Source organism: Pithys albifrons, chromosome 6 (assembly GCF_047495875.1).
Source record: "Pithys albifrons albifrons isolate INPA30051 chromosome 6, PitAlb_v1, whole genome shotgun sequence".
In the NCBI taxonomy this organism is placed as follows: domain Eukaryota; kingdom Metazoa; phylum Chordata; class Aves; order Passeriformes; family Thamnophilidae; genus Pithys; species Pithys albifrons.
This window is the reverse complement of record NC_092463.1, coordinates 42,053,087-42,075,379: the sequence shown is the minus strand read 5'-3', so window position 1 is coordinate 42,075,379 and position 22,293 is coordinate 42,053,087. Positions and strand designations below refer to the sequence as shown.

General features: G+C 42.7%; 1 protein-coding gene across 10 annotated transcripts in view; it reads left to right on the top strand.

The window, feature by feature from the left end:
* Positions 1-22,288, top strand: part of TSPAN18 (tetraspanin 18) — a 121,272-nt gene extending 98,984 nt beyond the window's left edge. For 9 of the 10 annotated variants that reach the window (XM_071558617.1, XM_071558610.1, XM_071558615.1 and 6 more), the window contains 7 exons: positions 2,307-2,398; positions 3,141-3,335; positions 8,526-8,600; positions 14,257-14,355; positions 15,602-15,781; positions 17,780-17,863; positions 18,832-22,288. In XM_071558617.1, the coding sequence (XP_071414718.1) occupies positions 2,336-2,398; positions 3,141-3,335; positions 8,526-8,600; positions 14,257-14,355; positions 15,602-15,781; positions 17,780-17,863; positions 18,832-18,879 (744 nt within the window). In that variant the 5' untranslated portion in view covers positions 2,307-2,335 and the 3' untranslated portion in view covers positions 18,880-22,288. The remainder of the gene's footprint in view (positions 1-2,306; positions 2,399-3,140; positions 3,336-8,525; positions 8,601-14,256; positions 14,356-15,601; positions 15,782-17,779; positions 17,864-18,831) is intronic. The other variant, XM_071558619.1, reaches the window with a different exon arrangement.
* Positions 22,289-22,293: the final 5 nt, after the last annotated feature.

The window sequence follows — 22,293 nt, the reverse complement described above, 5'->3', positions numbered from 1 at the left end:
TCTAGTGACACAATAAGGCTAAACTGTTTTATTTGTTTTCCTGACTAAGGCTACTATTATATGAATCATGCAGATGGGCACTCAAGGCAGCAGGATTTTGAAATTTCTCTGTTAACTTTAAGACTCTGGTTAATATACTAAGATTTAGCCATCCTTTGTTTCATTGGAGCATGACCTTTTTTGTGGTGATAGGTGACACTAATTGTGGGGCTCTTGAAGTTCACTGATTAGTCTGTATTTTCATATCCCTCTCTACTATAGTGTCCAAGCTTATGTGTTAGTGCAGCTAACTGAAACCGAACAATTCCCTCCCCAGCTCCTTACCTTTCTAGACTTCAAGATCTGTAGAGCACAGTGCTAATAATACCAAGGTTGTGGGTTCGATCCCCGTATGGGCCATTCACTTAAGAGTTGGCCCTGATGATCCTTGTGGATCCCTTCCAACTCAGAATATCCTGTGAAATCTGTGAAATATCTTTTCTCTGTGAGAGTCGCAGACATGGCTTTAAACACTGTCAGGAAGTTGTGGGCATTTCCACACCCACATCAGAGCTCTGTGCCCTACACTATCTCCTGCAGTTATAGTCTCGTCTTTGAGTGTCTTTGGGCAGAACAGTTATGTGTCAGAAGTATAAGAAAATAATCTTGGTAAAGAAGAATATTGCCCTTGTTCTCAGGTTCGGATCCAAGTCTGTGTTTCTTCAGAAGCAAGTTGGATCTTCTTGGGATCCCTCTAGCAAAGAGGGTTCCCTGGGCAGTACCCACACTGCTGTTCTGCCCAGGGCACATGTAGATGCAGAGGGAAAGCAATTGCATGTCCACATGAACTTCTGTGTCACACCATTTGTGTCTCTACTTGTTTTGTTACTAAAAAGAAGCTGATTTGTTTTTAAACCAAGTAAAAGGAGTGCAGCAAACACTGTGTAAGAAAAATCTGGCTCTTACCTCAGGCAGCCTCATGCTGGGAGCTTTGCCTGCCATGGGTTTTCTCAGCTCTTTGGCTAAAGCAGAGCAGTTCCTATGGTCACGGAAGAAAGCATCTCACGAGGCTCTACAGCACTCACAAATTTTGTGGATTAACTAAAACAATGAAGGAATGAGAGTTTTATTTCCAGCCTGGTGAAAACCTTGGATAATTTCTTTTTTTTTTCTTTTAAGTGAATTAAGTGTACTTTACTAACATAGCATATCATTAGATGCAGGTCTCTTTAGGGAATGGTATTCACAGTGGAGAAAGGGAATGAAATGCATTAAGAGTCATGAGGGCTTTGGGAAGGCTTCTTTAGGGAGCTGAGCAAGCCTGTGCCTCTGTGTTTGCATATGCACAGATCTATCTGTGCACAGCACCACAACTGTATTGTTTTCTATTTCAGTGGAAGTTTTACTATTTCATGTATTTATTTGTCTGTCTCTCTGGGGTACTTGGTAATATAATGGCATATTAGGAGACATAGTCACTTCATTAAACAGCAAGCAGTAACTTTTTTCCAATGTATCCTTACCTGGTCAGGATTTACTGTTAATCTTCCAATAGAAGCCCTGTTCAAGCAGTTTGTTATCTAAATTAGGCATCGAGTTTCAAAACTGGTTAAGATTCCATAGTATTTTTCCTGGCCTTAAAAGCATTCCAAGATAGATCCATGGGTTTTTCTTGAAAAAGACCTGTGCAGAGTGGAGCATAGAGCACCAAGACTTCACTAGGACAGAAAATCTCACTGCATGACAAGCAAGTGGTGTGCCCCAGACTGAGTAACCCTGTGTACATAGCCTCCTTGGGCCCTCCCACATCAACACGGTGCAGTCATTCCCAGCTCAAGTAGACAAGTTTCCCTAAAACCATTGTCCGTGTTTGTGCAACATTTGTTCTGTAGAGGAAGCTTGTATTGACTTAACTGTCCCAAGTGATGGTCACATATCTTTTAACTGAGCACAGCTTGTTCTGGCTCCTTTTTTGATGCAAAATAGGCAGGAATGCTTCTTAGACCTGACAGGCTTTAAGGAGGGAGTGGGAAATGTTCATGTGCAGAGGGATATTTTTCTTCCAGTACCTTACTCTGCAAGTAAAGTTAGGCCTTTCTTTTCCTGCGACTTTCTTCTTCACATCTGTGTTTGCCAGACCTTAAAGAATGCAAAGGGACTTAAGCAGTGAGGATTATCTGTTACTAGCTATGTTTCTTTGTTCAGGTAAGAAAAGAGCTCTTCTGTATAATGAACTCCACAGGATCTTGGGGGAAATACAAATGGAGATAGGATTGTGTCATTCCAATAAAAAATGAGTGTGCTAGAAAAGTGTTGTTGTTTTGCAGAAGAAATTGGACCAAGGAGCCTGAAGACCATGGAGGGAGACTGTCTGAGCTGCATGAAGTACCTAATGTTTCTTTTCAATTTCTTTATATTTGTAAGTATTTAGAATTCACTTTCTTTCCTGAATCCTTCTGTTTCCAGCAACCTGCTGCTCCCCAGCAGGATAAGCCATAATTTGGTAAGGTTGCCATGATACAGAATATCTCCTCTGCTTTGCACTAGCAATCACTGAGTGTTTTGCAGCATCCAAAGATGCTCAGACATTCAGCAAGGCAGTGCAGTGGTCACTGTTGTCTGAGTTATTGCTGTCCTTGAAAGGGGAGACCACGGGGAAAGCTGTAACTAGTGATGTATGTCGTTTGTCGTTGAACGGCAGAAGAAATTGTTTTCTAGTCCTTGGTGCCCTGCTGAGGTTTTCACTTGGAAACAATCATTCTCGGTGGTTCTTGTTTTTTAAAGGAAGGGTGGGAGTGCCAGCCACCCTGGTCTCTGTGGCAGAGATGGTTTAAGCATGCCCCTTCATTAGGCTGTCCTCTATCTGTATGCTCTGTCTGTATGCTCTGTTTTTCAGCATTAGGGAGGGAGTAAATAGTTGGTAGAGCAGTATGTCTAGGAAGAAAGGCACCTTTTCTGCAGGTGATTCATTTAGTGAGCAAGAGACACTAAGAGTAGCATGTCAGAAGTCACCTGTACGTTGGAGAATGTATGCAATTGAGAAAGAGAAATTCTCCAAATTAACACCTTTTATCAAAAGATAGCAATTAATCCAGTTTTTCGTCAGCAGTTGTTTCATGTTGACCTATCTCCCTGTCTCTCTTCTTCTTATGTTGTGACAGCTAGGAGGAGCATGCCTGCTGGGACTTGGAATCTGGGTCATTGTGGATCCCACAGGTTTTCGAGAGATAGTGGCTGCCAACCCTCTGCTCTTCACGGGAGCGTACATCATGCTGGCTATGGGAGCAATGCTCTTTCTGCTGGGTTTCCTTGGCTGCTGTGGTGCCATCCGTGAGAACAAATGCCTCCTGCTTTTTGTAAGTGTCCTTGCATTTTCTGTTGGCCTCTTGGTGCTTCCCAACAGTGGAGATGACTGAACAGATGATGCTGTGATAAGTGCATGAATGGGTGTCTGTTACTGTAGCCATTATTCCTTTAGATAATAAATAGGCTTAGGATACTTTTACACACAGCTAGAAATACAGAGAATTTGCCTTTTCTGTATGTAGTTTTGAGCCCAGTCTCTGAGTTTATTTTGACCTTTTTAAGCTTTCTTTCAAAATTTTGTTAGTTGGACCTTTTTTACATTTATAAATTGACCAAAAGTGATCCTTTCTTGACCTCTCAAAACGCACTGCTCCACTTTTAGATTCAATCCTTGGGGCTCACAACAGAGCAGAGGGAACACGTAGAGCACAGTGCCTGTGTAAGGGAGCAACCCCAAGCCAGCACAAATGCCCAGCTCAGAGCTGCATGGTGTCCTGACCTTTGTAGCTGGTCACTCTCTTACACAGTCAACTCTGGTCCTAAAATGAAAAATGTATTACCTTTGGGCAAATTTTCCTGAATGACAGGGCCATGTGGCCATCAGTAATTACAGAGAGCTAAAACAAGTCAATTCTCTCCCTGCCTCTCCCCCCTTAAGTTCTACATTGCGGAGGTTCCAGCCATTATCTCCTCCAAGAATGCATTGCCAGTTATGTATTGAAAGACAAAGATTAAAAGTTTTCTTTTATTTTTGTCAAATATTACTTTTTTCCTTCGGCTGGGTCTGTTGGCACTTCAGGGTTGTTGTCATTTTTGTTTGGATTTTTTTTAAGATCTTGATCTTACTGTATTTTGTTATGATTGTGTCTTGCACAGCTGCTTCATGGTGCAAAAAAGGCTTGTCTCTAGCTTTAAACAGAGCAGGAAAGTCCTTTTTCTTGCATGCAAACCGATCTTATGAGTGTGACTTCATTCAGATGTATTCTCTCTAGCCCTTGGCTCACACATGCCTTGAGTTCATAGCCTGCAAACGAGGCCCCTTTCCTGGAAGCCGCTGGGCGTTTGATTTCTAGTGACTCTGAAGTAAGTCAGAAAACCAAATGTATTGCCTGTGAAGTTTGTGGAGATCTGCCCAGAGGAACGTAATAAAATGCACAGGATCAGCCCAGTGAAGCTGAGGTTATGTTTGATGAACATATTGATTGTAAGTTAATGGGAGAGTAATATTTTCAGTTTGGACCATGTCTGCTGCATATGGATTGGTAACCTGGTTTGAGGAAGGTAGCTCTGGACCATACGCTTTCCTGATTTAATGTCAGTTACAAGTTTGAATGTTCCTCCATGTGTTCTAGTTATACTCAAATGCACTTGAATTTGTGGTTATTACTTTTCTGGCTCTTAGAGATAGTTCTGAGCCCTACTGCTTTATTTATTTACCTTTATGATTATTTTATTTTGAAAGAAATATGAGAAAAATATGCACTGGAAGTAATGCCCTAGACTAGGAGAAACTTTAGAAGTAATTACTGGGTGAGGAATTATTGTTCCACTTCAACCAGGTCTTTGATGGCTTCTGGTATCAAAGCCAACTCTGTTAAACAACTTGCCATCCCATATTCAGCAGTGTGAAGCGCTTGGGATGAGGACCTGTGCTGATACCAAGGGAGAAGAAATATATTGCTAATTTCTTTTTTTTAGGCCACATTGGCCGATGTTAAAACACCTGTGAAACCTGGAGTCTGATAGGAGTTTTAGGCATTGAAGAGACAAAATGCCTAAAATGTCTTTTCCAACCCAATTGATTCTATGATTCTATGAAAACGTTCATGACTATATTCCAAAGAGACTGAGAACATTTACATAAGAGAGAGTGTAAGTCTTTGGCAGGGATGGTACTTGGGGAGAAGTTGTTGGATCTTCTCCAACAACTTTGTAAGTAAATAAAGTCCACTTACAAAGTTGAAGAATTGATGAGCCAGAGAGCTGCTTGAGTGAGATTTCACAGTGATGTATAATGTATATCTGAAGCTTTTAGTCCAAATGTAAACCAAAAATAGAAGGGACAAGACAGATCCATAAATGCATGGTCTCTGGGTTCTGGCTTCTATGTTTCCAAGGACTTTTATTTTTCATTAAGCTGCTTGTCTTTTGCTAAAAAACCTCCATCCCTGTGGAACCGAACATGTTTCATTAAGCACAAGGCTGTGAAGATTCTTTCCCAGCACTTGGACTTGGCTCACAAAACTGGCCTGCAAATCAGATGGTTCTAGATTGTCCTTAAGACCCTGTGACTGCAAAACACCACCATAAAAATCAGAATCCAAAATACTGTTGAGCATACAACATTTCACCATGGGACTGAATTCAGCTTTGGAATAAGAACAGCTTTTGTTAGCTTCATTTGGCTTAGTTTTGAGTGCATACATCCTGTTTTGCACTCCTGCAAAATGGATGTAGTAGCCACTGAGCCTTCTCAGCATAAAAATGCAGGTCCTTTGAGTTAAAGGCAGTTGCTGCTCTTTTTGAACAGCAGTTCTGAAACCGGAATGGTGGATGAGTTGTCAAAAATAAACATGAAGCATTGATTTGTGGAAATGTCTGATAAACCTGTAACCAGCACCAGGAGTTTAGGCAAGATTTTTGACCAGAATGAGAGACCCTGCTTCTCAGGATATTCACCTTGGATGTGGGAGGTACCTGTGTCCCATACATTAACTCGCTGGCTGCTTCATGCTCTTATATATGAGTAATCAATTTAATTCTTGGAAGCAAAACATAATAAGCGGGTTTTGGCTTTCCTTAAAATGCAGAATGGGAGCAGGTTCTGAAACACTGATGATCCATATTCTTTTTCTCATCAGCCCTAATGGCTGCTTGTGTTTTTTTCTACAGTAGCTGTTATAAATTTGTAATGCAGAGTGCACAACATAAGTGTAAACCAGTTTGGGAATGATAATGAAGCTTATCATGGATAATCTGGGAATGACTACTTCCACTTCTGCACAGACCTGTGCTGGAGCTTGAGTGAACGTGTGTCTCCCAGTAATCAGTAAATGAAATGCAATTAAAAGCGTGATGGGATTAATCACTTGATCACCACCTTAGACCTTAGTGACTATGCTGAGATCCCTTGATGGATGATGATGTGAATTTGCAAAGCATAGTTCATTCTCATCACTTGTTCTTTGCCCTCCTGTGGTGAAATTAAAACAGTCTCTAAGCAGGGAAAAAAGAAGCCACACAGAAAACTCCAGCAGTAAGAATAAATTAAAGAGCTAACTAGTTCAGCAAAATCAAGCAACAGTTTTGTTGGAAACCAAAGTCTCTGCTCATCTGATTTACTTGTTTTGTCATTTGAGCCCAGGCTCCTTTCCTTTTGTTTCCACTGCAGAAGCAGGAAGACAAACAGGACAGGGTGGTGGCGTATGTTTTTTGCAGTGGGGAATAATCACTTACAGCTTTGATAATTGAAAACAAAACAACATTTTAGCCATTTCAAGCAGGTAGTTTGAATTCTCTTTCCATCACTGAAGTGCACAATGCACAGCCTTTCAGACACTGTTCATAAATTACTGCTTGGGGATCACAATAGTACTTCTGGCCATGTCTGCTTGCTTTCTGTTTCAGAAAGACCTTCTATAACCATCCAGACTTATCTTCCTATTTTTACTTGTTGCTTCATCCACCCTCACTGGCTACATATACCACATCTATTATCCTCCATGTGATGTGGTCTTACAGGGTTCTCTGTTCACTTCCGTTTTTCTCAGACAGTACCAAAATCTGAATGAATTTCTTAACATTCACTCAGTTTTATAAAATCATCTTTGAGTCTATGGGCTAATTCTTGGGATGTTTGAATTGTAGACAGGCTGACTCTCAAATGGTAAATTCTCTTTATGGCTATAAGAACATAAAAACTGTCCATCTACTTCAGACTTACTGTTCCTCAAGCCCACTATTTGCTCTACAAGAATGAAAATAAATGCCATTTTGGGAGAGAACATGAGCCCTAGCCACTTTCTTTATTTTCATAGCTATTCCTTGGCACCAACATTTGTTATTGTGAGAATGTTAGCCCGTGGGAGTCCCAGCACTCATCCTGGGCAGGAAACACTCCACAGCACCTGAGTGCTCTGGGTAGACAAGGGAACAGCACCCTCACAGCAAGATGTCAGTCTCTCTGGGGATGAGACCTCTTTAGTGCATCTAATTTAATTCTGTGGGCTGGGTGCTGCAGGCATGGTGAATCACTTAGGCTTGGAAACATCACTGAAACAAGGTGCCTTTAGTTAGACTGAAAACCAGACTTTTAGATCGAAGCAGCAGAAGGCTGCAGGAGCAATAGGATGAAATACAGTTTAAATTGAATAGCCACGTGCCTCTCTGTTTTGCTTTCCTTTCTTTTTCCTAAATTATGATGACATAAGTGAAATGATTTTACTTCAAACTGGGTGTCTGTTTCTCTTTTACTACCACCTTAATCTTCTGGCTGTGCTTTCTGTCAAGTCTGCAGTGTGCCTTTAATTTAAAGATATGAATACGCATGTTTTAGATACTATACAAAACATGGATGATACTTGCATAATCAAATATAATTATTATGGTGTATTTTCAACTTTTTGTAGAGGTTCTGTGAGGTTAATACTTAACTCAGTGCAACCCTATTATGTGGAGGAAGATATTAAGCAAGGCTAATTTTGTCCTGAAGTGCAGAGTACTCTAAAAACAGTCCGGTTTTGGTCACAGATATGAACATTTGAGTCCCTATTCCACTGCCTTCTTCCATACAAAATAAGCCATGATAATATGTAAAATTGTGTTGTTTATCTTGTGATGAGTGTGTCTGCATATGCATGGGATTCATACACTTGTGTCAGGATGGTTTAACTCTGCATGTGCATGTCTACAATTACATAACTTTTTTCATTGAAGTAGCCCTTACTGTTTTAAGCTGGTGCTGATTTATCAGTGGATGCTATGGGTTCTGTAGCCTTATCTGCTTTTACCCATTAGAAGCAGGCAAAAGGGTCACAGGATCCCACATGCTGTGATGAGGTCAGAGAGGGACTGTGTGTGCTCCTGGTGACTCTCTCACATGGGGTTTTTAATTATAAGGCAAAAAAAAGGTTTCTTCAGTTATTTTTTCCATCTCTTTGGTGATTAGCAAAACCCTGTGTTCCTACTACCTATTGCACCCACTTAATGCTATATCTGTGTTTTCTGTTTATCTTTTCCAGTTCTTCATGTTTATTTTGTTAATCTTCCTGGCAGAGCTTTCAGCTGCAATCCTGGCTTTTATCTTCAGAGAAAATGTAAGTATCTGGTGGTAGGCAAACTGAACCCCCAGTGGGATTGTACACAGCTGGATCTGGTATTAAATGGTGGTTGAGTTGTTTGTAGCGTGACTGTTTGTTTCAAATATCAGCAAACCTGCTTCATTATTACCACGAGTCTGCAGAACTGCCAGCAAGTTAGGGAGTGCCAAATAACCTGGAATGTGCAGAATGGATAGTTTACATACACAAGGGCGCTACTTATTCCTGAAGTTTTTCAAGTCTTTTAGAGTCTTCCTGACTCTCTTGCAGCCAAACCAGTCACACATTCTGTCAGAAAGAAGCTTATAATAAAGTCACACTAAGCTTAAAGGCCGCCATTTTCTTTTTTTTTTCCATACAGCATGCCTTCTATATTAATATTAGTGAAAACTCCTGTTTTCCCAGGAGAGTAAATGCTTGCAGCACAGTGCAAAAGCTCTCTTGTGAATCTTCTAATCATATTCTTTCTTGAATTTCCATGTTGTAGTGTTCACCAGACTCCTATCAATGCTGCTTGTAGGGTATCCTTCCTGATTTTCCCTAAGCAAGTCTCCCCACGTCCACTTTGCAGTCTTATCAATGGCTCCCTTGCATATTGCCCTGATTAGAGTTTAGTCTTTCTCTCCAAAGCTTCACATGATGTAGCCTTTTTCTATTCTGATGCTATGCATATTATTATATGGTCATGCATTATATGGCTATGCATATAAGACTATGCATATTATATGGCCATCATCCCTCCCCTGTAGACTTTTACTGCATTAGTAGTAATGACAGTTTCATTTCTCTCTCTAGACAGCAAAGGTTTGTGGGGTTTTTTTTCTTTTCATGTTCACATGTGCTAAAGAAGAGCCTGACTGAACTAGGTCCCTCCTTCTCTGAGTGATTGGTGTGAAAGTAGATTGGCCAGTAGTGGTGGTCACTAGTGACTGTTAGTATTTATTTTGTTTATTTGGCCTCTACAGGTAGTATGAGAACAATACAACACATTTCCTGTACTGAACGTGAGAGAAATATAGTATGAGCCTATAAGGGCCATCTGTAATGTTGCTTTTCTTGAACTAGGATATACTTTTTATTTTAGTCATATAAAAAGCTTTTGGTACAAAAGAATCAAGATTTAGGAAGCTCACAGCAAGACAGTGTGGTGTTTGTGCAGTATGGTGGGTTAGTGGAGGTAGTGAGAGGATGTTTTTTCGCCTTTTTTTTTCTGGTGGGTTTTTGTCTCTGCCTCAGATCTGAAGGCAATGGGGAAGGGATGGCACTCGGCACAGAGTGGGTGCCCCATTCCAGCTTAGGTTTTGAGACCATGTCCTCATGGGAACAGCTATTGCTTCATAAATAAGTTGCAGCATGGGAGGTCTGTTGTGTTCTGGTCATTACAGCTCTGCTGTTAGTTTTTAGAGAATTCCTTTGGTTCAGCTCAAATAGCAGACCACACACATAGAAACTACCCTGCAGACCCAGGTATAGGCTTTATGACAGAGGCAACACTGTCAGGATCAGCGGCCAGGTGAGCAGCTGGCAACTAATGGCTCCCACCTCCCACCTTCTCTGTAGGAAACTGGTAAAAGAAACTGCCAGGCGTGCTGCAAGTCCTGAGTGCAGGGTGGCTGTGTTCTCTTCTCTTACAGATTGCTTCTGGGCAAAGCATGGATAGCTTCCACTCCCATGGGAGCCATGTAAGGACATGTTATCTTGCAAGATAAGGTCACAGTGGTTATTCTAGACTTCTGTGGCATCTGGCAGTGTTTTGTGAGATAAGAGATGAAGGGGAACAAACCTCTATCTTTCTTGAGTTTGTCTCCTTGTTTGTATCATCAGCTTCCCACTCTGTAAGAATGACTGACAGGAAGGGCTTAAATGGGAAGGAATGAAGAATGTCAGATCCCATTATGCTAGAGGTGGCTTTATGAAGAAGTCAAACATTTTTCTGCAGATTCTTGTGGTTTGTTCTCTCCTCGCGGTTCTTCTGAAAAAAATACGTCTTGTTTTGGTGGTGATACATATTTTGGTGGTAGCTTCTCTGGCTTTGTAACTACTGGTGGCCAATTTTACTATCACCTTTGGATTAGAGTGAGGCTAGATGGCTGGGCAGCATGTCTGTGAGGACAGAGGTGGTCTTTCAGTGACCCCATGTCAGGAAGAATTCTTCACAGCAGCAATTTAAGGTCAAGTTCAGATGTGCTTTTCTCTTTCTTGGGAAACAAATTGCTTTCAAGGCATGTGGTCGTAAGTGCACACTTGGGCAACCTAAATTTCTTGGAAGCTTACCAAGCAGGATTCTGGGATGCTCATTGCACCAGTCAGTATAGCTGTGATCTCACTGGGTATGTAAAAATGAGACAAAAGATACACTTTATCTGTTTGCTTTACAGATAATGTTGAGTGCAGCTTTCCCTTGTATAGTGTTTTACATACAAACCAGCTGCCAAACACTCAATAGGGTTAAATTATTAATAGGTGAGGGAGTGAGAGAAATTGAGAAAAAATTATGGAAAAATAAGAAATATTTTCTGCTCAGATTTGACATGAGAGGAAAAGTAGTTAGTAAAGCAGAGTGAGGTGGTGGGGTGAGTGAAAAGTGGTGTTCACAACAGTCAGCTATTGTGATCTGCAAGTGCAGCTGCACTTCCAAAGAACTGTTTAAAAGCAGTCTCTGAAGAGGTGGGCTGTTGTTAATCAGCTATGGGATTACCAGAGTTTCTCTTCCTTTGAAAAGGAGGTTTTTGGAGGGATAATTGACTCTTGGTGAATCGTTTTAGCAAGCAAGAAAGTGGTATGGTAGAAACAGGAGTGCAATGGCAGGGCTTTGGATGGAGAGAGCATGTTTTGATTTTTAGCCCCAGTTCTAATGCTGAATAAGTAAGTCACTTTGGTTCCTGATACCTCTATTTTCTCAGACATAAGACAAAAGCTAAAGGATATGAACCTTCCTCAGCTGAGTGGATGGAGGTCTCTCTGATGCAAGGCACTGCAGAAGTGAGAAGTGAAGCACTCGTGACTGTACCTACAAAGTCCTATACTGTGTCAGAAACATTAGAATGCTCCAGGCCAATGTAGATAGAAGCATGTCCAGTTTTCCCAGCAGGCACTATAAAAGGCAGCTCTTGTGCAGCATTCAGAATTCTTGAATACAGCACTGCATGAGAAGGCTGTGACCCTACATGCATGCCTGTGTTGTGCAGAAATTGCCTCCTTTTTCTAAGCCCCCTTCATCTAGCTGTACTAATCCCAGACAAGCTATTTTTTGAACCAGTGCGACAAAGCAGCCACATTTCATTCACTGGCATGTAAATGTATGCATGTATGTGTTGTATTGGAGACGTCACCCCCAGAACAGCTAGAGAAAAACACAGCTGAACAGCTCTTTATTCTTCATGGCTGTGGCTGGTACAACTGTGATGTCCAAAGTGTGTGCAAAGATCTAGTTTTATTAGCAGGTCTGTTGCTCCCTTCTGAAAGGTTCTTGCTGTAGCACTCCAATGTGCACAGACCTTGTCAGGGCTGATACAGTTTCAATGAGAGAGTGGCCATGGGCATGCTGGTAGGGCTGTCTTATTTTATCATCTTTTTTTTTCTGTCACATTTTTCTGAACTTCAGATGCTGAGGACAAGCAGTTTAAGAGAAACAAAATGGAATCAGTTATTTTCCTGGTAAACTTACCCTTGCAGCATTCGGCTTTGTTTTAGACCAAGTGTCATAAAAATCACACACAAACTCTGAACAATTTCCTCTGGGATTGCTGCTGTCAAAATAAAAGTTTCACTTTATATTTAAATTACTCTTTTGTTTTAGACCCCGACAAAGGGAGCCAACTGGGATTATTACTAATGGCAATACCAGTTTCAAAGTCTGTGCTTCATGAACAGATGAGCTTAAAAAAAATGTGCTGCTGTCTGCAGGGTTGGATTCTGCATGGATAAAGTACACAGAGAAAGAGAAAGAAAGGAGAACACTGAGGATATATTTTAGCATTTTCTAACCTGACCTTCCCTCAGTGCACCAAATTCCCGAAGGAAAAATGCTGTATTCTCTGGTATTTTAATATTCAAAAGCCAAAAAATTAGTTAATATCTGTCCCAAAAAAGTCACTTAGGAATTTAGCAGCATATCTAATTAAAAGGTAGTGAGACTAAGCTACCTGCATGATTCAAGTATTTGTGACAGAGTGTGACCCAATATTGGCATAGTAATTAAATTTGGCTTTCATTCATATTTGTAAAAGAGAAGTCAATATTAAGTGGTATTCAGAGTCTTTTAAAAAGTCACCACAGTCTTCTCTTTTTTCCTTTGATTTTGTCATACAGTTACAACAGAAACAAATGATTTGTGCTTAATGCTTTTGTTCCCAGCCATAGGCTTCATACATATGTATGTGTATGTGCGATATTTCACTTGCATATCAAGAACCTAAAACCAGCTTGTAGCAGTATATGTTACTGCGTCAGCAGTGCTCTATGAACAACAGAGGGGAGTAAAAAGGGTATTTTTCAGGCAGCTAAATTCCTGATCCTGCAAATATGCAACATTACAGCAGTGCTGTAGCCAGCCAAGTCCAGCCCACTTCACTGCAGCTTTGCAATGGCAGATTTTGCCTGTATGGATCACAAATCACAAGGTATTTGGGGGAAGGGACCACACAAGTCAAGACCTGTTTGGAACCTGAAAAGGGGATTTCTTGAAGTTTTCATCCTGAACTGACAGAAGGGCAACAAGATTGAACTGTGGTGTTCAGTTTAACAAGACTACTAGGATTGTATATTTACTATTGCTCCAGAAAGTGATCCCAAGTAACTGTAATTTCAGGGTGTCTAACTTTTCAAGAAGACTCTGAGTCAAATTGTTTGTGCATTTTATCTATTGTAATCTAAATAGATGAAATGGAGTAAATGAAATTCTACTCATTTATATTCTTGACTTTAGGAAAAATGTTTAAATTATATAAACACTGTGAATATAAAGAGGGTTTTTTTTCACGTCTGTGGTTTAGTTTAGATAATCTACAGCATTGTCAGGGAAATGGTGCTTTTTTCTGATTCATAAGCTGACTTCAACATTTCCTATTTGTTATATGTTTTTTATTCCCTTGTCATTCCCAGAAAGTTTCATATTAGGGCTTCATTCTGCTCTCTCACACATGGAAGTTAACTGGTTTGAATGAAAAGTGGGGGGAAAATTGTGCTTTGGTTGCAGACCTCATGAAGCACAGTAAGTGAAACTACTATTTGGGTGTGGATTTAAAGATCTTTCTAAAATCTGTTTTAAGCCTGTTTCAATTAATGAAATACCTTCAAATAGGGCGGAAAACTAAAAAAAAAAAAAAAAAAAAAACAAAACAAAAAAACCAAACCAAAACAAAAACTCAAAAACAACCCAAAATCAACCAACCTGTAAGTGTTAACATTATCTTAGAAGTACAGATACAACTCAATCCCTGATTTTAATGAGTGACAGTTTTGTTCGACAGGTACCCTTCTCCCTGGATATAGTTATGGTGACTTTCCACATTTCTTCTCTGAGGATTGCAAAAAAAAAACAAAAAACAAAACAACCAAAGAACTCCCAAGCTTCACAGAAGGAAGCTCTGGGAAGTGTTGGGGAAAAGTGTTGGCAATAGCCTTTACATTTCCACCTGTCTGTGCATTTCAGCTGACCAGAGAGTTTTTCACCAAGGAGCTGAAGAAGCATTACCAGAGGAACAATGACACAGATGTCTTCTCTTCCACCTGGAACTCTGTTATGATCACAGTAAGTCAGACCATGCCAGTTCCATGGTGCCCAGGATCAGTGGCCACCAATGTGGTGCTCACCCCACACTGTCAGCTCATCCAGGGTCAGCCTGCTTCCACCATCCTGCCATGTCAAGCCTAGCACCAGGGCTTGTGGTTGTGGTTGGAAGGAGGTGAAAATTTGGCTGGCAGCCAGTCTTTCTGAAATGGAGCTGCTGCCAGTCCCAAGAGAAACACTCCCAGTGACTGCATCAGCCGTTGTGGTTTGCCAGCTTTCAAGCAGTGGGCACAGAAAGAAGTGGAGGTGTCTGCAGCTGAACATCACTGCATTTACCCTGGGCCTTTCACCTTGCAGACTACTTCAGAACTGTTGCAGACAACAGCAGACAAAAAGTGGTGGTAACTAACGCATTTTTGTTAGCTCTTGTGAAACGAGTTGGTAGGTGATAGCTTAGACAGGAGTGTTCCTAATAATATATTTTCCTATAGAAATATTAGCCATCAAAATTGTCTTTGTTATTACCATCCTAATTGGGCAGGTTACAGGTCAACTGTCATTGGAATTGGAGTTGTCATTACCTGCCACAAGAAGTTCTATGTATATGTGTACACATGTGAGCTTAGTGCTCAGCACACCCCATGGTGTATCTCTTCAGGAGTGAAAAGCAGGATGTCAGGCTCTGCAGATGAAAAGTCTTTTAATCTTAAAAGGAAAAGATGATTGCTGCCCTTCATGCTGATTCAGGACTATAATAAAGACATTTCCTTTTGCTGACTGAAAGAAGACAGAGTCAGAGTATGACTTGAATTCTTAAAAAGGACCTGACTGGAATCCTAAAGAGGGACCTTACTTGAATCACCTAGCAGTGCCTTTGAGCAGCAACAATCCTGGCCATTAGCTATGGGGGAACAGGCAGTTGGGAGCCTGGATGCTACTGCTGGCTCCCTTACAGACTTGCTGGGTGATCTCAGGCAAGTCATTCTGGATACGCTCCAAAGCCTTGTGTAGTTTGTGGCAATATTCCCAGTGGTACCTCAGAATCTACTGTATGACATGGGAACAGTGTAACTTTATAAAAAGGCTTTGATGAAGCAGAAGCTCCGAGGTACAAGCACAACCCACTTCTTTGGAAACAACCATTGTTTTGTCTGCTTTGACCAAAGCTTTGATCCCTACAAGAATAGGTCTTTGACTGACTTCTTGTATCTACTTTCAGGGCAAAGTATCAATTCTGTCTTACTTTCTTCTCTGTGCCTCTCCCTAGTTTGCCTGCTGTGGAGTGAATGGACCTGAAGATTTTGAAACTATCCCTCATCTTCCATACTCATCCCTGGAAAAGACACCACCAGAGGCTTGTTGTCAGCGAGAGCTCCAGAGCCGGGAAGGGATGTTTGTCAACAAGGAAGCTTGCCTCACAGGCATTGAGAGGTTTCAGAACCGACAGGTAAAGGAGGCTGAACTCTAGGAAAAGGACTTTCACAGTGGGCAGAGTGGCTGCAGTGGTCATGGGTAGCGAGTGAATCTGACATGTCCTGACTACCTCACATTGTAACTACACTTCTGCTGGCAAATCTTGAAGTGATGGCACATGTCTGATTTTGAAAATCCACTTCCGTTACATACACTGCTAAGTTCATGTTGCGCTGTACCATCAGAAATAGGAAGATTTTCTTAAGGGATTGAGAGGTGAAGTGGCATTAATAAGCCAGCTGAGCTCTGTACTGACCCTATGTACAGCCTTCTTTCTCTCTCCAGACTAAGTAGTCCTCTTTTCAGTACTTGAGAGCAGATTGTGAAAGAGAGTATAGGAGTTTGGAAGCAGTGTATGAACTGTTCCTTGACTGGCAGCTGGAAATAGTTGGCAAAGGCACTCTGGGTGAGAGATCATAGCAGACTGCACTGCACTGTTTCTGCCGGGTTTAACTGCTGTTAGTAAATAAGGAGAGAGATGACAGACAGTGAGGAGGGAAGAAGAAATGCATTTTGAGAAAGAGGGCTAAAGTCTTCCCCAAGTGGTGATGCTGAGGCTTACCACTCTCATGGAAAGGGAAGGTTTCGTGTGGACTCATGCTGCCAGAGTGTTGGTGGGAGAAGCCATGTGCACAGTGTGTGTCACCAATCACACACAGTAGTGCATTTCTGTAAAATAGAAGAGACAATTCCAAGCAACTGATGAATAAATTGAGGCATTCCTGGAGCAAAGTCAAGCTCTTGGGCCACCATGCTAGTAGGACAATGCTGTCTGCACTTGTGCTGCTCCCTGTGTGTAGCCAGCTGAGCAGAGTGTGGTGGATGGCTTAAGGTTGGAGTTCTGGCAAGCACACAAACATTTGTTGCTGGGCTGGATGTTTTTCTTTACAAATTTATCTGAAACATGGCTGGAAGAGGGCTGATGCTGACTGGTCTCATGTTGACAAGAGCATGGCTTTAACAGCTTGGTTACTGCCCCAGCGCTCTGGGATCCCTAGCTCAGCCTCATGAGTGGATTCTCTCTGTGCTTCTCTTGACTCTCTGCTGGTTGTACCTCACTCACAATGAGCAGGATCTGGAATGGATGCCAGTACATAACTATTGTGCTGGCTTTGCAGTTCACTTTCATTACAGGTGGAAATAAAAATCAGGTGACTGAAACATCCCAGCAGTATAGATGGGATTAAAATGAATGTGTGAAGAATATTCCCAGTGGAGAGGAAGCTACTTTTCACATTGGACAAAATTCAATCTACTTTTCTCTTTATGTGTGACCTGTTTGCAGAAATTTCCCAGTGGGTTGAAATTTGAAGCTGGGAAAACAGAGGCTAGGATAAGCTGGTGATTTCCAGAAACATTCTGAAATGTTTGCAGGAAGATCTACCTGCTGTTAATTGTGTGAACAATAATAAATTACATTAAAGATGATGGTGGCTATGCTTCGTAAGTGGAAGAATTGCCATAGTGCATGGCCCTGAGTTCTTAATGAAATTCCTGTATAGCTAGATCAGCGGTTTTTCAGCCATCCTCTTTTGGGGGAAGGAACAGAGAAAAGGTCTTGGGCTGCTAAGGGGCTGGTGGCTGTTAGAGACAATTCGAGAATCTCCTCCTTGGCTTTATATAAGTCATCCTTTCCTCTAGCCAGCCTGAGATGTCTGTCATGTGCCCTGAGTGTCCTTCCCTCTGTGCAGATGGAATTCTTGTCTGTGCTGCCCTGCAAGAAGTCAGTTCCTCATGATCAGTGAGGGACTGTGAATGTAAACCACCCCCATCACACTATAGCAAAACCTTTCCCTCCCCAACACTGTCCTGTGGGCCTCTGCCTCCTGTGCTGTGGGGCTGGGTGAGGTGGTGAGAGGGAGCTGTGCTTGTGGTGCCTGGGTCTGAGACCACCTCATGTTCGGAGGGTTATGCTGTGAGAGCAATGCAATGTGCTGCTCAGGTGTGTTTCACCATGTTTTGTCTTTTCTAGGGCTGCTACACTGTGATCCTGAATTCCTTTGAGACCTACGTGTACCTTGCAGGAGCCCTCGCCATCGGAGTGTTGGCTATTGAGGTACTTACTGTTGTCTGACTAGAAGGAAAGCATTGTCAGTAGATGTCCAGCAGCAAGGCAGACAGGCAGGTGCACCCCCTTGCCAGGGGAAGGTGCTCTGACAAAGTGCGAGCAGGTCATCAGCTTGTGGTTTAAATTGCCTGGAGAGATCGGTCTTTTTATCTTTGACATGAAAAGGCAGAGAAATAACCGATGCCACATGTCTGCAGTGCCACCTTGTGCTATGCCTGCCACAGAACTTGTGTCCTTCCGTGCTGGCCACAGGGACTTTGGGGACCCAATGCTTGCCCCACTGCCCTGCAGAGTTGCTGCCCTCATTATGGCAGCACCCCAGAGCTGACTGTCACTTGGTTAACGTGTTCACTCTGCCTTAACTTTAAAAGCTTCCATTTAGAGCCTGATACTGTATTGGCTCCAGAGCACCTTCACTGTCTTGCATTAGTACCTGGCTCTTTGGGGATGTTTCTGAGGAACACAATTCCACCAGACATGGCATTATCCCAGAAGTGATGTCCCTGTGGCATTGCAGAGGCAAGGCTGGGTACTTTTTCAGTCCCCTGTCTTGTGCAGAGGGACCTGGGCACAGAGTCCTAGCACCCTCCCCAAGCCATGCCTGTCCCACGTACTGTCAACAATGTGCAGAGCAGGTATTGAGGAGCCTGCTCCCCTGTGACACCAAGGGCAGTCTGGAAATTAAACCTGGCTGCTGCTGTAGCCACTAAAAGTTTGGAGGGCAGGAAAGGGAGCAGGGGGCATGGGAAGTGTATGGGGAGCAGGGGAAAGAAGGGAGGGATCACCTTTAGGAAGAAAAGTTTTGCCAGTGTCCTCTGGGTGGTAAGGGTCACTGCATCACTGACTACTGGGCAGGAGGAAGCAATGTGGGTGGTTCCAGGGCCAGGTGGGGGATCTTATGGAAGATGCAGCTGACTCTCATGGTTTTTGCCTGCTTTCTCCCCATCTATTCCCAGCTGTTCGCCATGGTCTTTGCTATGTGTCTCTTTCGAGGGATCCAGTAAGAAGTGGCCCGTGGACCACAATGTTCTTCACATACTCAGAAGAAGGAAAATCAGAAGAAACAAAATCTGGAAACACCCAAAAAACTTTATTTTTTGTAACAAAATGGGATAGGGGGTAAAAAAAAAAAAAGAGGGTTGTAATATATGAATGACCAAAAGGATTGTACTTCAGGGGCTGGAACTTTGAGGTGATGTGCACTACACTGTACACCGGACCCTTGCCCAGAGCCACCCACAACAGGTGTGGAGCAGGAGCCCAGCACAGCCGATTGCACTAGAGATTGATGGAGCCAGCGGAGGGGTGCAGGAGGATGAGCACAGCTGCCTCTCCCACAAGGCTGAGCCTACCATGCATGACTTTATCATGCTTTAGATAGCAAAGGACTGAAAAATAGGCACACACAGTCTGGATAAGGCAACAGGTTGGCCTCGATTGTCCATGTGGGTTTGAAACAAGCGGTGGTGGCTCATCTAAGTAGGTAGTCATTGTTTGCGTGATCCTGGCTTTAATTTCCAGCCACAGAGTGAAAACACAGATTCTTCAGTAGTGAAACTTGTCTGAGAAGTCGAGCACTTCAGTGAGGCTGGGTTTTCGACGGAGCCCCATGCAGGGACAGCATGATCTAACTTGCCAATGCAACTCAGCTAAGGCTGGCCGAGGATCAAGAGTTTGGTGCCTACCTGTTTTTACTAAGATTTATTGTTCATTGTTGTGAGAGACCAAATGGTTCCCTGCTGTGTTACCATCTCCTGGGAAAAATAATGTCTCTGGTCAAGAGTCATTGATACTGTTGCCTTCCTGAGAAAGGGAGGATATAATCTAAATCTTGTCGGCCTTTGCCTTTCCTTTGATACTTGCAAAGAAATGGTTTGTGGTGCTCTTTGGCATAAATATTTGCAGTGGTTCCTACATGCTTTCCAGCCCTAAAGGGAGGTCCAGGCATCATGCTGGATGAAAGAGGTTGAGGTTTGTCAACCACTCCCATGCTGTTTGCCTGGAACAGTCTGTTGGCATCATTTCTGCCCAGAGAATTGCCCCGCTCTTTATGAAAGTAATCATCAAGTCAGAATTGTTTTAGTTGAGAGTGTTTCCTCCCTTGAGACAAGTTTGTTATTTAACTAACATGTCATCTACTCATTCATTTGGAAATGAACTTGAGAAAGACACCTGAGACTGGACCTTGGTCAAAGATTAAGCTGGAGCTGTTGAGGCCCCAGGCAGGCTCTGAAAGCACCCAGTGTGCAGCCCAAACTGCTCCAGCTGCTGCTCCAGTGGTCATAGATACTGACTCTGGCAGGTCCCTGGTTTCTGTCCTCTGGAATCATCAGCTCCTGTTGCCTTAATTGTTCATCTGCTCACTCCCTGGGAGAGGATAGAAGGGGTTGTGGTTTCTGTTTTAGCTTAGGTCTCATTTTACCTGGGGGAGGATAAAAGGGGCTGTGGTTTCTCATTTAGCTTAAGTCTTTTTACAGACTTTATAGAGTCAGATTATTTGAACACTTTTTATGGGCTCGAATCAGCTCCTCTGAAAGCTGTAAACTCTGGCAAGGAAGGAGCTGAGCAGTAACCTCATGCCCTGGCTTTGCAGCAGCAGCAGGTACGTCCCCTGGCTGTTCACTTACACCCGTAGGGCTGTGTCCCTTGAGCTCTCCCAGTGGCACTGCAGACTACAGGCAAGGAAGGAAAGCCGCAGAAAGCCTGAGCCATAACTGACAAAGATCCTGGCTAAATATCCAGGTTGGGGAATCAAGATACTAAGGAACAGGAAGGAGGCATTAGGTTTTCCAAGCTTTATTTGAGAACAACAACTTACTCATCAGTAGGTGGAGGGTCGGGCAGGTAGAGCTGCAGCCCACCCATGCTGCAATCAGCATATTCCAGGCCAGGGCTGCTGAGTGGCCCCAGATGTTGCAATAAACTTCGTGGAAAGCTGTGCTCAACTATTTTGCTCCAGACTTTCTTGTAATGAGGCATTTTAGCATTAAACAATTTGGTTAGAGCCAAAACCCAGCAGTATTTGTACTGGAGAGCAGGTGCTGCACTTAACAAATATCTGTTGCATCTACTAGTCTTGTAAGGAATAGGCCAAACAGAAGGTGAGCTTATCTGTTCTCCTTCTGCCTCATGAGTTGGTCAGTGACTGTTTTGGGAGAGCAATTCCCAGGAAAGAAAAAAACTGTCAGAAGAGATGGCGGCAATTTGCAAAGCTGGAAGTGATTGAAAGAACCAGGACTGACTCCCTCCATCTCCAGTTTTTTTCTTTCCCCTTGGTTTATTATGCTGAGAGTTCTCAGGTCAGAGCCTGGAGGGCGAATACCCTCATCTGAGCACGGAGGGTGGCTGAAAGGTAAAATAAGCCTCCAAGCCTTTTTCTGCCACCAGTGGCAAGGGGAAAAAAAACTGTCAGTTAGGGGAACCAGACCAAAGCAGCCAGAGCACTAATATACACGCCTGAAGTAGGATCATCTGCTGGCATGTTTCTCCTTGGCTTTCCTAATACTGTACTCATTGCTTTGTCTGTTTTTAGCTTTCTCTGTTTTCCTCTCTCCCTAATGGTAGTCCCTGTATCTTCAGAAGACCTCTTCATCTGGGCTATGCACAGCTGTTTCTCGTCTCTTAAGTTATCTGAGCCCTCACTGCTCTTTGCTGGGTAAAGACTTCAAATCCTCTCTGCAGACTGTCTCATATGCCACTTGGAACATAGATTAAAACCCCAGCAAAGGCCAGGCAGCACGTTCTAAACAAGAACGGGAGACAGCTGTAAAGATACATGCAAGTCTGAGAGGACCTGTGGCAGTTGGTAACAGGCAGAAAGAATTTTCATCAGGGGAATTTAATGAACTAGCAGCCCCAGAAAGCAGACTCCCACTATATGGCAAAGCATGTAAATTTGGTAGTTTGTCCCTTGGTTATGTGGCTGGCCCCTCTGTTGTACAGTAGTTTTCAGAACTGTAGGCAGGAAAAGCAAGTGTATTTTTGTATTTGTTTTTAACAGCTCTGGTGAATATTTTGCAGTCAGGAGCTCAAGCTAGAGTCACTGCTCACTGGAGAGCTCTGTGCAAGCTGGAGACCAGACAGAGCTGCTGCGCTACCGCCTTCTTGGCTGCAGCGCTGTGACCATGGCCCAAGCACCTTGGATGGAGCAGGAGAGAGGAGCCTGTGAGCCTACAGCCCTTCTCAGCATCCCTGCATCCTGGCTGTTATTTCATGCTCAAATGACTGTCACAAATGCCTGGGAAAAGGGCTGTGTGTGAAATATTGTTTGAAATCTATTTTAAAAAACTGTAAATGTACTTTTTATTAGATAGTGGAGCTAATTTATCCTGTATTCCCTACTGTAATGCTTTTTTATATTGAAAGAAATTTTTTTTGGTAATATAAACGAGAACACAAGCCTGAAGCACTCTCTGCAC